The following is a 16,082-nucleotide window of genomic DNA, read 5'->3' on the forward strand; positions in this document are numbered from 1 at the left end:
CTTTTTGGCAGTTTAACTAAAGGTGTGCGGCTGCTGCTGTGAGGAAATATCAGCCTGAAATTACAATGGGTTTTAATGGAGACATGTTGAACGTTTTTGTCACTTCATGCCCTCAAGAGGCATTTTGTTTAATTATTTTTTGCTTAATTATTTGTAATTTTTCAAGCTACGAGATGTTTTCCTACGTTTGTCATGAAACATTATGTCTCAGGAATGTAGGGTTTGGGAATTATGGCAGTTTTAAACAAATATATGAAGGCAAATTTCAAGATTTGCTCCACTCTAGCTGTGACATCACGCACTCTAGTTAATGTTAAAATCTGAAGAAAACCTCTTTAACAAGGTCTGAACAATGTTTAATATCTCTAAAAGTAAGAATCAGATTTAAAAGTTGTGTTACACGAATAATGTCAGAAAGATGTGTAACATTTTAAAGTTGGAATGAGGTTTCTGAGTGAAAGTATGAATGAACAGTGAGCAGTTGAAGTCGCATGAAGATTGTTCAAGTCTGAAGAATGTCTCCATTGACTTCAATGGTTAAAAATGTGATGTATTATGGGATGTATCTCTGGAATTATGAATGATAAAAGTAATAGCCTGCGATTCCCGACCGAGCTGAACGTTTTGATGTTTGAACAGAGTTTCTGCGATGTTGAATGTGGGAGGAGAAGAGGGCCGGAATAATAAACTTTTTGTCCGTAGTATAACATATAGTTGGAATGCTGTATCAGCATTCCCACTAAATAAGTATGTGTGTTTGCTTTGTAGTTTCAGCTACTAAAACACATTGTGTCAGTCTGTGAATCAGTCGGCCCTACACGTAGCACTACTGCAGGACTCATCTGTCATGACACTGATACAGAAAGGAATGGGATCTTGAGTTTTTCTTAAAAGTAAAAATAGCACCTGTGCATGTACGTTTCAGCCAACAAGGACAACAGTATGTTTTGAATAAATATATTTATAACAATGAAGTGCACAATTTACATACTTCATATCTTTCACTACAGCAGACATATATAATGATGTAGTGCCACTTTGAACCTTTCTTCACAATACTTTTTTCAATTCCTGCAAAATAAACATAGCTGAAAATAGTTTGACCATTGTAGTTTTATGTTGAATTTGCAATCAGTTTCAGCAGGACGGTTATTGCATTGTTACCCCCCTCTCTGCTCTCTCACCTCGGAGGTCCCTGTTGAAGTCGTGCAGCCGCCGGACCTCCAGCTCCAGCTTGTTCCTCATGGTTTTTTCCAGGGCCTCCCTCTTGGAGGAAGACTTAGCAAGGTTTTCATATGCCTCTGACACCAGCTGGATCTCCGTTTCCAACTGCCCACAGGTACAAGATGAATGATTAGAAAAAAGAGGAAAGAAAGGGAGCGCAAAGGTGCTGGGTTAAACTTCATCCAAATGTTATATTATATATTTATCTTCTGAATATTTGCAATGTCACTATCTACATATTTGCGGTCTACAGCCTGAGCTTCGTCAAAGGTGAGATCTTCAATATTCATAATTAATATTCAAACATATTTCGACCAATAGTCTCAAAAGAACGATCACAATACCAAAAAAAACTAGTTTAACTCAAGACAATAGAACTTATTTCACTCCTTTTCTTGCACTCTATTCTAAATAACACAACTCATAAGAGCAGTGTTTTTGTTACCTTGTGCAACTTTGTGACTTTCTCACGGCAGGACTCCATCTCCTGCCTCAGCATTCTGTTGTCCTCCGTAAGCACATCCACCATCTGGTGGGCTCGCACCATCATAGCAAAAGGCTCCCCCTGCAGTTGAGAGTAGGATTGTGGTTGGGGGAAATGTGCGGTCTGGACTGGCAGCTGGAGGTGAGGAGGTGGAGGTCCTTGGAACTGCTGCTGCTGCAGCTGCTGCTGCTGCTGCTGCTGCTGCTGATGAGGCTGCTGCTGCTGCTGATGAGGCTGCTGATGAGGCTGCTGATGAGGCTGCTGATGAGGCTGCTGATGAGGCTGCTGATGAGGCTGCTGACACTGATGAGGCTGCTGATGGTACATCCTGGGAGTGGAGCCGTACGGGTCATGAGGGAAACCATGACTTCTTGGTGTTTGATTAATGGAACCCATGGTAAAGGGCTCACCTGCTTGGTGGGAGCTCGGACCCTGTGGACTGCGGGGCCCAGGGCTAGGGAAGGGCTCTCCCTGGCTCTGGGGGTGCTGGTAAGGGAAGGACGGATGGGATGAGTGGGAGGCACTGAGCATGCTGGTAAGGGTGGAGGACTGGGTACGGGACAAGGATCCCACAGAGGTGACAGAGGAGGTGGGACTGTGCTGATGATGGGGCCTCTGGAAATGAACTGAACCCTCCTTACTGGACCTGAGGAGAGATCAGCTTTGTGAATAGATATTTACATGAACAACACAGGACATATGAAACTGCCATTGAAGTGTTAATTAAATTAAAGTTTTATAATGTAGGTCATACTTGGGGTTGGTGGGTGTTACTGGACTTCATTAGAGGTGTGTATACACAGGGGTGCACATAACTGGTACGTAGGTACGCATGGGGGACAAAATTCTGAATTGCGTAACGTCACTTTTGTCACTACGCGTCTTTGCGTACCTGATATGTCATCAAAACAAAAACACATATTTCGCCTACACTTGTTTCTTGTCAACACTCAATGGAGTAAACTACTATACATGTCCAAAAGACATTAAGCAGCTACGTTGGGTTTCGCTACCTGCAAAAAATATTCTGACTTTCTATGACTGATGTGTGATGTGTGATGGGTGCTGGCCGAGCCGCGCAGGCCATAACCGACGGACTTGTGAAGCTTTTCAAGGAGTCGGGCTTAGATCACTGGACGACTAAGTTGGTCGCCGTGTGCACAGACGGGGCTGCTGTTAACGTCAGTATGTACAACGGAATTGTACCAAAACTACATCAACTGGCTGCGGAGGCAGACTCCTCTGTGCACACTGTGCACACTGTGCCCCGCGCACATACGGGAGAACTGCGAGAAATCAGCTGATCACAACGTTCACGCTCTGTGGTCAAGCTGCTGCAGTGAAGCTGCTGCAGTTTTATTTACAACAAGGTGGAGTAAAACACACAGCTGCAAACTTACTCAGGGTGTTAATGGAAGAGTTTGAAATCAGACAGAGGTGGAAGAAGTACTCAGATCTTGTACTTGAGTAACATTTGAAGTACCAGAGTGTAGGAATACTGTGTTACAAGTAAAAGTAGTCATTGTGCAGATTGGTCCATTTCAGAATAATATATATGATGTTTTATAATGATTGATCATTAAAGTGTTCTCACAGCTGGTAAAGGTGCAGCTAGTTTGAATGACTTTGTATACTGCAGGGTAGCTTGTGAATTTATTCCAGGTGGAACTAAAGTCTGATTTAAGACTTGATTATATTTCACATCATTCATCCACATCTGTAAAGTAACTAAAGGTATTCAATAAATGCAGTGGAGTAAAAGTACACCATTTCCCTCTGAATTGGAGTGGAGTAGAAGTACACAGTAGCATAACATAGAAATACTCAAGTAAAGTACAAGTATCTCAAAATGTTACTTACGTACAGTACTTGAATAAGTGTTCTTAGTTACTTCCCACATCTGAAATCAGATATGACTTCAAGTCATGTGATCATTTCTTAGTATTTGATCCTTCAACTTGGCCTCAGGAAATGCAAGGACTTCACATTTTTGGCAACAAGTTTTGGAGAAAGCAAATGGGAGGCTTAAACAGGGACAGGGAGGTGCATCTTCATCATCTTCATCATCTACCATGCAAGAAGTGTAAATAGAGGACAGTGAAGGAGACACTGAGGAGGACAGTGAGGAAGACTGCACTTATTAACACCACGCTTCGTGTGGGGTGAGTACCAAACGCTGTCTCCTGGTACTCATCTGAGTAACTCACTAAAAGAGTTATGTGCACCCCTATATATACAAGTAGTAATGAAGTGGAAGTGGAATTAGGAAAAACCTCTTCATAAAATGTAATGTAGTATAACATCACCCTTAAATATGACGTCTGTAATAAACATAAAGGGGAATTAATACATGTCCAACCATGTCAACAAAAAGAAAGGGTATAATTTAAAGATTACACTGGTGTACCAAATAAAGTGACGACCAAATGGAATTTCTCAGAGGCCAAGGTGACACGACTTGCATGATTTCAATGGACATGTCTGTCTGTTCATGGAAGCATAAGGGTGTGAATGCTTTGCTCTACAGGACCATAAAAGCCCTTGTCCCTGTTTTGCTTACTTAGCTATTTAGCTATTTCCCTTAAATCCATCTCATACATCCTCACTGCTGCAGAATCAGATTTACACCAAATTGAGCAACTTCTGTTAACATCGATGTTTACACAAATTGTAATTCTGGTATCACTACAACCCAGGTATAATAAAAGCACTAAGTACTAACTAAATGTTTCTAATATTTCTAGTTAGCATAACATATACCTGTAATTAAGTTGGAAATGGCAGTAGGTGTGACTTCATTTATGTTGAATAAATACAGATACTTTGCTTAAGATAATTATTATCTGATCGTTTTTTATAATCTAAAATGTCAGTTAATTATTGTTTTAATAACGTTTCTTGTCTCTCTTAGGGGAAACTTTTTTAACAGTGAGCGTATACAAAACAAAATGGGGGATAAATGAATGCTTTTAAACATGAACATCCTTTAGCCCAGTCTGATTCAACTGCTATTTGTAAGGTGGGAATCACCAGCTGTCACCTGGCTTTTTGCAGAGCAAACATTCCTGCCTTTATCCCTCAAAGGAACACCATGAAGCATATCATGTCGTGACTCGTCCTGCCCTGATGATTAAATTCTGCAGTATTCATGTCTGATGGATCTAGTTCCCTGAAGTAAATAGACCTCTGTAAAACAGGACAAACAGGATTCCTCTTCACATTTTAAAATGCACGTTTGGGACACTATGAAATGCTCTGTCACCTTATTTGTTTATTTTTACTATTTTCTACTTGCCTGTAAAGAAACATAAAAGTATAATGTTATGTTATTACAAAATGTTGTCCTTGTCAGTGTGGAAACAAACCCTGAAGTAGCATTCACATCTCATAGGACATTCAAAGTCCACATGGACCTGTGTGTCATCTTTATCTGACACTGTGTCCGGGAATCATTTCAGTCTCTGAAGTCAAAATAGAGCCAACCACTCAAAAGACGTGATGGAGGTCTACATAAAATAATACAATCGTGTAAGGTTTACCATTAAAGCAATATAAAGGCTTCAAACATTATAACTATACATTATGCTTTAATAAGTAATTCACCCATTCACACCTTCTTCATGCAGAGCAGTACCACTTGCTCTAGCGAAGCTAACAATGATACGAATTCACACACCGTTGGCCATCGGGAGAAACTCAGGGTTAAGTATCTTGCCAAAGGATACATCGACAGGTTTTCTCTGGGGCTGGGATCGAATGGTTGAAAGATGACGAACTCCCTCGCAGCCACAGTCGCTCGTTTAATTAACTATTAAAGTTTTATTTTGTTAGTTCAAAACTATTAATAGCCTAAGCACCTTTAATAATGTACACTGGTGTTGGTGAGGGGCTTTGAGTGTGCGGGTTCCTACCTGAATGAGCCGTACTCAGGCGGAGGCTGGTATCGGACTTGGAGCACCTCCCTTGATTGCTCCCTGCCTCTCTGCTCCTGATAAAAATGGCCTCCAGGCTCCTGCTGCTTGCTAGGAGAGCCAATTCCTTTGAAGGGGTAGTCTGGAGGTGGGCCGCGATGCTGCGGCTTGTAATAGTCCCCCGGTGGCCCTGGCGGGGGCAGCTGTGGAGAGAGTGGGGCACTAGTGACGGGAGCGTGGGCCTTCACACCGCTAGTGGCCAGGGAGAGCTGCATTAGTCGTTCGCTGAGAGACCGAACGTGTCCTTGCTTTAGATCCTTCAGCCCATCGTCCTGGTGCACCCTCCCTGTTCCACTCACCCGCTGAACTGTGGGCCGACCCTCAGTGCGAACCTTGGTGCTGGTCACCCCAGTGACGTAGAAGGCAGTACCCACCGAGGCCGAGAGAGGGGGCTGCTGGAGCTGGTTGTTTTGCTGATGAGAAGGAGGACCATGGCCACGGAAGTATTGCGACTGCACTTTGGCTTCTTCATACGTAGGGAGGTCCTCAGGGTTTGGACACGGCCCATGGACACTTCCAACACATCCACTGCTGCCTCCTCCTCCACCTACAGTCCCCAAACATCCTCCCCCTCCACTGCTCCCACCTCCTCCTCCTACTCTGGTGGAGCCCAGCTTCTCGAGGCCGTTGTCCGTCTGCAGCTCCTGTCCCTGGGGCTCCTGTCGGGCAATGTGGGGGGTCATGGAGTGATCATCAGGTACCGCATAACCTCCTCCTCCCCCTCCTTGTTGTTGTTGTTGTTGCTGATGTTGATGCAGCACATAATTCCGGTTCATCTGCTCCTGCAGGAGGCGCTGCAGGACGGTGTTTCCTCCCCCTCCTAAATTGTTGCTGCTGGACGACTCCTCGGTGGCGGCCCTCATCTCTGCCTCACGCTTGCTACGAACCTCATGGAAGGACAAGCTTCGCCCACGGTCAATACTCCCTGAGATGTATAAGAAGAGTAAGTGGAAAGAGAGAGAAAGAAAGAAAAAGGAAGCAGTGTGACAAAGAGATGAGAGAAACAGTTTAATAAGGTTAAACCATGTGAAGAAATTCAAAGAAAAACAATTTAAGTGAGTGATGAAAAAGAAAGAAAGATTAAGTCATTCAGAATAACAAGGGAAGAAACAAAACAAAAGCGAAGGATAGAAAGTATTCATGTCAAATTTGCACATGGACCCACTTGTAGGAAAAATATTTTTTGTCAACCCTGCACAGCCAAACCTTCAATAAACCCTTGAAACCTCAAACCCAGATCACAAACAAAAACATACATAAGCTCTTACAATTTCAACCAAATAATGAAGATTATACAAGCTGTGTAATGACTGAATATGGATCCTAAAAAAAGAAAATTTCACTTAAGAATGGTTAACTAGGCAATTTTGACACTGAAAAGAGAAAGTGAAAAGTGCAGATACACAAAGTAGCAGAAAACAGTTTGTCCTTGTTTGAACTAAGCTGTGATATGGTGATACAAAAATGGCTACCTGTGGATTGTTCTTACGTAAAATGCTCACCTTTCACAGGTTTTGTTTTTAATAGGACAAAAGTGGCATTATAGTAACATTATATGATTTTGAATGCAAATTCAATTTAACATCATAGTATCAAAGGAAACCTTTGAGCACTAATCTGGAGTGTCTTGACAACGACCATGTTAACATGCACAATAATGATATGCTATTATTCTGAACATGACAATATTCTGAATTAGAAAGGAGTTCTGTATATAGTAGGGATGCTCCGATCGCCAATTTTGGGGCCGATCGCCGGAATCATTATCGGCCGATACCGATCGCTGATCCGATCGAGTGGGCGGGGCCTAAATGGAAGATTTAAACATCACTTTAAATCTTCCATTTAAAGTGAGGTTTAAAACTCAGTTAATGGGGCTCATTCACTGGAGCTTCCACAAACAACAATCAACTTAATTATTACATTCAAATGATGTACATTATTCAACTTTACATTCACTTATATAACACGGGAGAAATGAGCGGAAGCGCTCTCTTTTCCTCTCTCTCCCTCTCTCTCTCTCCTGACAGCCTGTCAGTATCTCCTGCAGCTCACTGATCCAGTAATGAGGGACCCGACAGTGAAGAGTAAATATATTTATAACTAGTTTAGCTTGTTCCAGAGGTAGATAAAATAGCTAAGTGTGTTAGGTCTAACTCTAGTGTGTTTCGCTCCGCTCACCGGTCCGTCACAGCGGGCGGAGCTGCAGGATTTCTGCTTCACACATGTTGCACCGCTATTTTACGGTCTTTTTCGGACACCTTAAAATAATGCCAGACTGGTGAAGCCATTTTGGCGAGCTTGTTTTGCCGCGCACAGAGAAAAGTGTCATGTATTTTAAGTCATGCAATCGGCTCTCGCGATCGGCATGTTTAGAGAGCACCGATCGATCGGTAGAGAGTGAGTATCGGCAGATCTCGATCGGTGACCGATCGATCGGAGCATCCCTAGAATATAGAATATTCGGTTTGGAGATGTAGTATTTTCTGATTTAGACATATGGCTCAGTTGGGCTTATTGTTGCAGTGACACAATGCCTCTTGCCTGTTTGCAGTCAGCTTTGTGCATTTCACACAGACCAACTAGCCAAAAGTTTGCGAGCCTGGGTTAGAAGTGCAGGGCCACACAAAAAACACATTTATGTTTGAGATAAGAGCTTGAATAAAAAGGATTTTTGATATGTGCAAATATCGCAATGGCGACCAATTCAAAAGGTGGTTGAAGGGATCCTATATTGATGCAAAAAGAAAGTAGCCAGAGCTGCTTACCACTTTTTCATATTTTGACGTGTTTTGGCGTCATTTGCCGAGAATGGAATCACTGCTTTTTATTTTCATTAAACATTCATTAAACGGCTTTGTAAGAATAGTGTCCTTTCTAGGCATTGGGACAAAAATCTAATTTTCTTTGCAAATGTAATCATTATTTTCATTATAAATTATAAAAAATGTTCGATGTATCAATTTAACATGTTATCTATTTAAATGTCAAGAACTTGTGACCTATGCCAATAACAAGCAGCAAAAGTACAAACCTTTTAAGCTTCAATCATACAAAACACAGAAAGACAGCACATTTGAGATATCTTTTTGGTTATCATAATTGTCTTCAAATGTACTATCAAGGCAGGGACAGTGTCAAATGTCTGGAAAGCAGGTGGAGGTAATCTTTACATCCTTGATCGAGGCTTCACGGGCATAGATAGATTGTTCTAATGTCATCAGCAAAGCTTCCTATTGTTTTTATTGAAAATAAAACTGAAGGACAACACATTTGTCACAAAACACAGCTTTTAGGTAGTAAGATGGACCAATTTGAAATAGGTGATTTCATTTGAACCTCAGAAGATCACAGTGAATCCATTCACAAAGCATTTTTTGTTTAAATATATAGATTGTAATTCATTACAATGAAAGCAAGGAAAACAAAACCCAGTGACTTGGAATCATCTAAGCTGACCCACAGACTCTTGGGTGGCATTATTCATGCAAGGTTTAAGACAGAAGCAATGTGTTCTCAGTTGCACATCCAATGTTGTCAAAATGTAAACCACCTGGGAATAATTTGTTGTGAAAGATGCTAATCAAAAAGGATAATTTTGTCGTTTTTTTACTTATGTAACGACATGTTTTTTTCACATTTGTAAATTTTTTAGGGGTTGTTGTGCTGCAATGCAGTGTGGTTTCTTTGACAACACATTTTACAAACTGAACACTGATCCACCTTTTTCTAATGAGTAAAGAAATAAATTCATCATTACATCTAGCGCTTTCTGTTATTCTTCTCATTCTCAAGGAGGAAGATGCTTTTTTCCGAAACATCTGTAAGTAAATAAAATCATATAGGACAAAAAGAAAAGCGTTAGCTTTGGGCATATGTCAGCAAATGGTCAATTATCTGAAAACTGAAGAGACAGAAAAGTGAAATAGGAATTTAGTAGTGACATGAAGATCATATCACTGGAAAAAAAGAAAACTAAACAAACAGCATACAATATGTAACTTTTCATCTCATGAAATACAGTCTGTTGAAAATCAAAACAAAAAAAACTGAAATAAAGATTTTGTCATGATCTTAATTTTGTGTATACGTTTCCTGTTTTATTTTGAAATATATTTCCTCCTTGTGTCTTGTCCTGTTTTACTTCCTGTGTTTTCCCGCCTGTGTCTGATTGTTTTTCACGTGCCCTTTCCAGCTGTGTCTTTGTGATAAGTCTTGTGTGTATTTAGGCCTGTCTTTCTGAGTGTTCTTGGTCGATTCTTCGTTTATGTTCCTGTCCTGTTTGCCGTTCCAGACGTAGTCCCTTGTGCCCTCTGGTCAGTTCGGTTCTTTTCGGTTTTTGTTGTTTTAAATGATACATCATCACCGAGGTCACCTGGCTACTAACCCGAAGTTACTGTAGCAATCTGCATTTTTCTTGGGCAGTGTGGTTTTGCTCATGTAAAGCTCAAAAACAAATCTGCGCAAGCATGACAGATTTCAGAGATCATAGAGCTTTATACAAATATCATGTATTGAACATCCAAACATATCAAAGAAACTGTTAACTGTCATCCTTAACGGTTAATAGAGGAAGAAGCTAGGAGATAAAGGGTGTCTGAAGAATGATGAGTCTGAAAATGGGCAGCAATGTAGGGAAAATGTGCAGAGTTCTTTTTATGCAGACTGAATGAGTGGCAAATGTTTAAATGGACTGTCACAGAAGGTCATCAGCATGTGTGATGAAAGGGTGTTTGGACAAAATGTCCTTGATGCTTGCCTGTTCTCAGGCCTGCTCACTAAGGCACATTGACAGTTTGTATTGTAGCCCTTTACAACCCATCAATAAAGTATCTTTGATTCCGTTCTTGTTAGTTTAATGTAGATAGTAGCCTATCATTTTTGTGAAAATAATAGGCTGTAGCCATGATGATTTTGTTCCACTACCCAGCCCTATAGATCATAGATGCATACTCCCTCCCACATACTTCAACAGCCATATCCTGCAGTGCATGCCAACATCTTCTCTCTGACTTGCCCTCTTCACAGCCAGCAACAGGACAAAAGGTGGATAGAGCAAAAAAGAAAGAAACAAACAACAAACACAACAGATATTAAATAGAGCTGAGAAAGGAACAAATGGCATGACAGATGATGCCGTTATGAGGAAAGCAGTGACTCACTGAATTGTCATTGCAATGTGTTTGCTTTTTATTATGTGAAGTAAATTCCTCTGTTTAATGTACTCGGTAAATCCAGAATGTTTTTGGTGCAGTATTATATTCTGGGGCGATAAACTTGTATGTTGCGTCACACAAAAAGATTGAAACAAACAGAAACAGTTTTGGGACTGACATGTCTAGAATATCTTGGCACAAATACTCCAAAGCTGACCTATTTACACGCTGTATTTCACAGAGGTCATACTGTAGGCATAAGTACTTGTTAACAGGGAATACACTGATAAACTAACGGCACAAAATAATAGACTGCTTGCTTAGCGCATTCATGTGAATACAAATATTTCTGATATGGACCTCTGTCATTCAGAATAGGCAATGAAATAATTAAATAGTATGGTGTTAAGATGATGTCATTTTTATTTTACACCAACGGAATATAAGCATAACTTAGTCATTGGTGTCACAGAAAAAGAACACAAGAACACATGTGCACTCCTACATGCTATACATTAGAATGACCACCAACCAATTATAGCAGAGCATAAATCAGACACTTCGAAAAGTCTTGATTATTAATAGAATCTGTTAGAGTTTTGTTGAATATAAACAATGTTTGCTTATAATCCTCAGTATTTGGGCCTACCAAAAGTGTAAAAGAGTACCTTCAAAATCAAACATCTGCAAAGCTTGCTCCTTTTCAATATTTTAATTCTGCATTGTTTATATCCATGTTAATTAGCTTGCAGTCTTCTTCTCTGCCTTTATTGGCCCATATATAGAGATAGAGATATATAGATATAGAGAGAGAGTAGAGAGAGAGAGAGAGAGAGAGAGAGAGAGAGAGAGAGAGAGAGAGAGAGAGAGAGAAGAGAGAGAGAAGAGAGAGAGAGAGAGCGAGAGAGAGAGAGAGAGAGAGATAGAGATATATATATATATATATATATATAATATATATATATATATGTTCTTGTGTTATATATATATATATATATATGTGTTATATATATATATATATATATATATATAATATTTTAAATTCTGCATTGTTTATATCCCTGTTAATTAGCTTGCAGTCTTCTTTTCTGCAAGACCTCCGTGAGTCCGAGTCCCTCACCCTGTTCCAGTCCCGCCTCAAAACCCATCTCTTCAAATCTGTATACCCATAAGCCCCCCCCCCCCACCCCCCACTTCCTCCCGACTGCTTTCTGTTTTGTTTTTCTGTTTTGTTTTTGTTTTGTTGTTGTCTTGTTGCCTGTCCTTGTCTGTCTACCCTTCCCCAAATGTAAAGCGTCTTTGGGTCTTAGAAAAGCGCTATAGAAATAGAATTTATTATTATTATTATATAGTGTGTCGTTAATCGTTGACTATATATATATATATATCTATATATATATATATATATATCTATATATATATATCTCTATATATATATATATATGAGGTCAAACGATTCATATGTTACCTTCAATGTATAATTCATTAAATTATAAAATGTCCTGGGTTGTATTTTTTGACATGACATGCTGTAAATGACTTGTTTTCATCAGGTACGGCATATGATATTGTGTGTACACTATTGTTTCCGACTAGTATTGACCTGAAATTGTAATGATGAGTGCACACAGACCGCTAAACTAACCAGAATGTTAGTTATTCTTTGGTTGAGCATTCCTTTGCACACATTTTCAAACATGTAATGTCCTTTAAGCTTCTCTGTTCTCTTGACAATCTCCCCCTCTTACACTCCCTTTTACCTACTTCAAACTCCCCTCTTTACTTCTCCCTATATTCCCTTAACCAACTTAATTTCCCATACCGAAGACTTCTCCCTCTTATACCTACCTGTATGGCTGCTCTCACAGTGCTCAGTGGCAACAGCTGCTCATGTTGTGATGCTTTGGCAGACCCAATGGGTGGGGCTTCTTTTTGGTAAGCAGTAAGATGGGGCTGATGTTTTTATGGTGGAGGTTGACCCATCTAAGGAGATTGTAGTCTTGTGGTGGCACGTAGTTCAACTCCTGGTCCTTGATTCCCTGCAGGATCAGCAGGCTCTCGTAGAGCTCCAAGATGTAGAGGAAATGGTCGGTGTCTCTCTGCAGATGAAATAAATGTGGTTCGTTTAACTGCCACAAAGAACCAAATTGGAGGCTTCGCTTTCGTAAGAGGCCAACAAACTTTCTTGACTGCATGTATATGCATTTAAGTATCTTACTCCAGTAAACTAAAGAATACAACAGGGGTGGAGTACATCTAATTTTGAATTAGATTTAAAATTCACACTGCCAGATGTGGAGGATGGACATATTCACAGATTTTCTTTTTAAATGTGAAATTTGTTTGCGTATTTGCAAAAATATTTTAATGTGTACAATTATTTGTTTTGCATTAGTGGGAAGTTATATACATTTACAGATTTCACATTCACACAAGGATCATTTATCTATTCACACAATTTATATTGAGACAAACAATGTGACTATAAAACGTTTCATGATCATTTAAAGACAGCAATTCATTTATCTACATGACTGGCATACAACTTTATGTCGCAGGCACCTTCTAATTCAAGGCACCTTCTAATTCAAAGGTCAAATTGTCATGGTATTGAAGAGTCACTTTGCATAAAACCGTCAGCTAAACAGAGAAGTAGTACGATGCATTGTCAACCAGTGATTTGCGAGGATTTATTTTCTGCATTCAGTTCTGTTATAAATCATTCAAGCAATACATTCATATACAGTCCCAGGTGTTTGAACGTAACAAATGTGAACAAAATAAGCAAGACTTTCTAAGGTCTTAATCATACTGTTAAAAGAAAGATACAGTTTAAGTGAAAAAAGAGGGGGGAAAACGTTTCCAGTCATTTAAAAATTCTGCTTCGACAAAGAATGTGAGAATGCCAAGGTAGTATCTCGCATTCTCTCACAGATAAGATAATTTAATAATCAAAAAGGAGATCATCCAACTCTAAAAAAATCTACAGAGCCCCTAAAGGGACATGAGAAAAATAAATGTTTGTGTATTTCAGAAGTTATACTATTTGCAGACCATGTGTTTGGACGCTCGGCCGAGCTACCGAGTGGTGGGGTGTGATTGTTCCATCTTTCACACACACACTCAGTGGGTGCAGAACTTCAGGATGTCTGAGGAAACCTACATCTACCTGTGCAACAAACTGCGGCCAGCGATGGAGAGACAGGACAACATTCCGCGTGTGTATACCTCTAAAGAAAAGGGTGGCCATCGCACTGTGGAAGCTTGAGACCGGCTCAGAGTACAGAAGCATTGGACATCTTTTCGGAGTGAGCATAACAACTGTGTGCCGGTGTGTGCAAGACTTCTGTGATGCTGCAGATACGTTGTTAGTACTGGAACTAATTCGTTCACCAGATCGGGAGAAGTTTGCAGAAATGGCTGACTACACTGAGAACAGGTGGGGGCTCCCAAAGTGTGTAGGTGCTATTTATTGGATCACACATACCCATCTTGGCACCACAGGAATACACTGCGACTATTTCAACCGTAAAGGCTGGCACTCCATCATCCTTCAAGGAGTTGTAGATGGAAAGGGACATTTCTGGAATGTGTTTGCAGGAATGCCTGGGAGCTTGCATGACGCTCGGGTTTTGAGACTGTCCACATTGTGGGAGTTGGCCAGTCGTGGCAACTACTTTCCACCTTGCACCAGGAACATTGGTGGGGTGAATGCTGGCTATTACATCCTGGGAGACTCTGCCTATCCCTTGCAAAACTGGCTCTTAAAACCGTTCCCTGACACTGGACGGCTGACAGCAGAACATGTGCTATACAACAAGAGAATTTGCAGAGCACGGGTAGTGGTCGAAAACGCTTTTGGTAGACTGAAGGGAAGGTGGCGTTGCCTCATGAAAAGAAATGACTCTGATGTGAAACATGTCAAATCTATGGTGCTGACATGCTGTGCTCTGCATAACCTCTGCGAGAGTCATGGAAAGGCCTATGATGATGGGTGGGATGCACCAGCAGCAGCAGAGCCTGGGGTAGCAGTGGCACAAGGTGCAGAGGAGGAGGGCACTGAAATACGAGAGGGTTTGATGCCCTACCTGAATAGCTAAATACTCATTGTATTGAACATAAATAAATATTGTTTACTCTTTCACATACATGTATTTGTCAAATGATTTAAACAAAAAAGTTATTAGAATTGACTATTTAGTAAAATATTTGAAATTCATTTTTTGTTTTAGTCTAGTACAACGAGGGTATTAAAATTGAGCAATTTTTACTACATGTATTATTTATTCATCATGTATTATTCTTAATACCATTGCAAAAGAAATATGTATCATCAACTTTTCCTTCTCTTTCTCCCATGATCTCTTATCCTCCTTCTCTTTCTGTATGATCGCTGTTGGGTGCAATTATTTATCAACAAGAGATAAGATAAGTACTTTATTGATCCCAATTTGGGAAGTGTTTTGTTGCAGCAGCATAAAAAGGCATGGCATTGTACAATACAAATCAAAAAAATCAAAAATTGTATTTCAGCAGCATAAAAAGACATTAAAAAAAATGTAAAGATAACAAATAAACAAGAAAGTACAAATGTTGAATTTACAAATTAACAAGATATAAACAAGGTAATATATATATATAAAAAAAAATATATATATAAAAAAATATATATATAAAAAAAAATATATATATATATATATAAAAAAAATAATATATATATATATATATATATATATATATATAATGCCTGTATATATATATAATGCCTGTGCTTGCGCATTCTCCTCCCTTCTGGAGCTGGAGCTTGAACAGTACCGGTTTTTCCTGTTCACACCGCAGCGGAGCCGCCTCTAAGCTCCGGAATCCGGTTCGTTTCAAGCTCCAAAAACTTGCCGGTCTCGAAAGCAAGCACCGCATATGTCATGCTTACGTCGGATCTGGGCTGTGTCCAAATAACACGCGACATCCGCCTTTCCGCCAGCTTCAACATGATCTGTGGAAATAACATTGAGAATCAGTTTTCAAGTTATACCATAGTAATTAATGCTGCAAAGCTGGGTATTTTGAGCTTGGCGCATGCAGACGCTAACAACAGCTAGCTGTAACGCTAGCGAATAGGACGTATATTTACCTTCTTTCTCCTACGGAATCGTCGTTGAAGTTGATGATTGTAAAGAACTTTTGAATGTAGCATGTAACGACTGTAAAGTTGGTAGTAAAGTCGTCCCATTTGTTCCATTTCGTATC

The 16,082-nt window shown here is 40.0% G+C and overlaps 1 protein-coding gene across 7 annotated transcripts in view; it reads right to left on the reverse strand.

Annotated features, from left to right (window-relative positions):
* Positions 1-16,082, reverse strand: part of amot (angiomotin) — a 69,009-nt gene that overhangs the window by 45,219 nt on the left and 7,708 nt on the right. For 2 of the 7 annotated variants that reach the window (XM_034117292.1, XM_034117293.1), the window contains exons 2-6: positions 12,684-12,934; positions 9,440-9,500; positions 5,620-6,604; positions 1,670-2,354; positions 1,185-1,329 (exon numbers count right to left, since the gene is read on the reverse strand). In XM_034117292.1, the coding sequence (XP_033973183.1) occupies positions 1,185-1,329; positions 1,670-2,354; positions 5,620-6,604; positions 9,440-9,500 (1,876 nt within the window). In that variant the 5' untranslated portion in view covers positions 12,684-12,934. Of the gene's footprint in view, positions 1-1,184; positions 1,330-1,669; positions 2,355-5,619; positions 6,605-9,439; positions 11,593-12,683; positions 12,935-16,082 lie in introns of those variants that run through there. The other 5 variants (XM_034117290.1, XM_034117294.1, XM_034117289.1 and 2 more) reach the window with 5 other exon arrangements.

The sequence above is a fragment of the Trematomus bernacchii genome, unplaced genomic scaffold (assembly GCF_902827165.1).
Source record: "Trematomus bernacchii unplaced genomic scaffold, fTreBer1.1, whole genome shotgun sequence".
In the NCBI taxonomy this organism is placed as follows: Eukaryota; Metazoa; Chordata; class Actinopteri; order Perciformes; family Nototheniidae; genus Trematomus; species Trematomus bernacchii.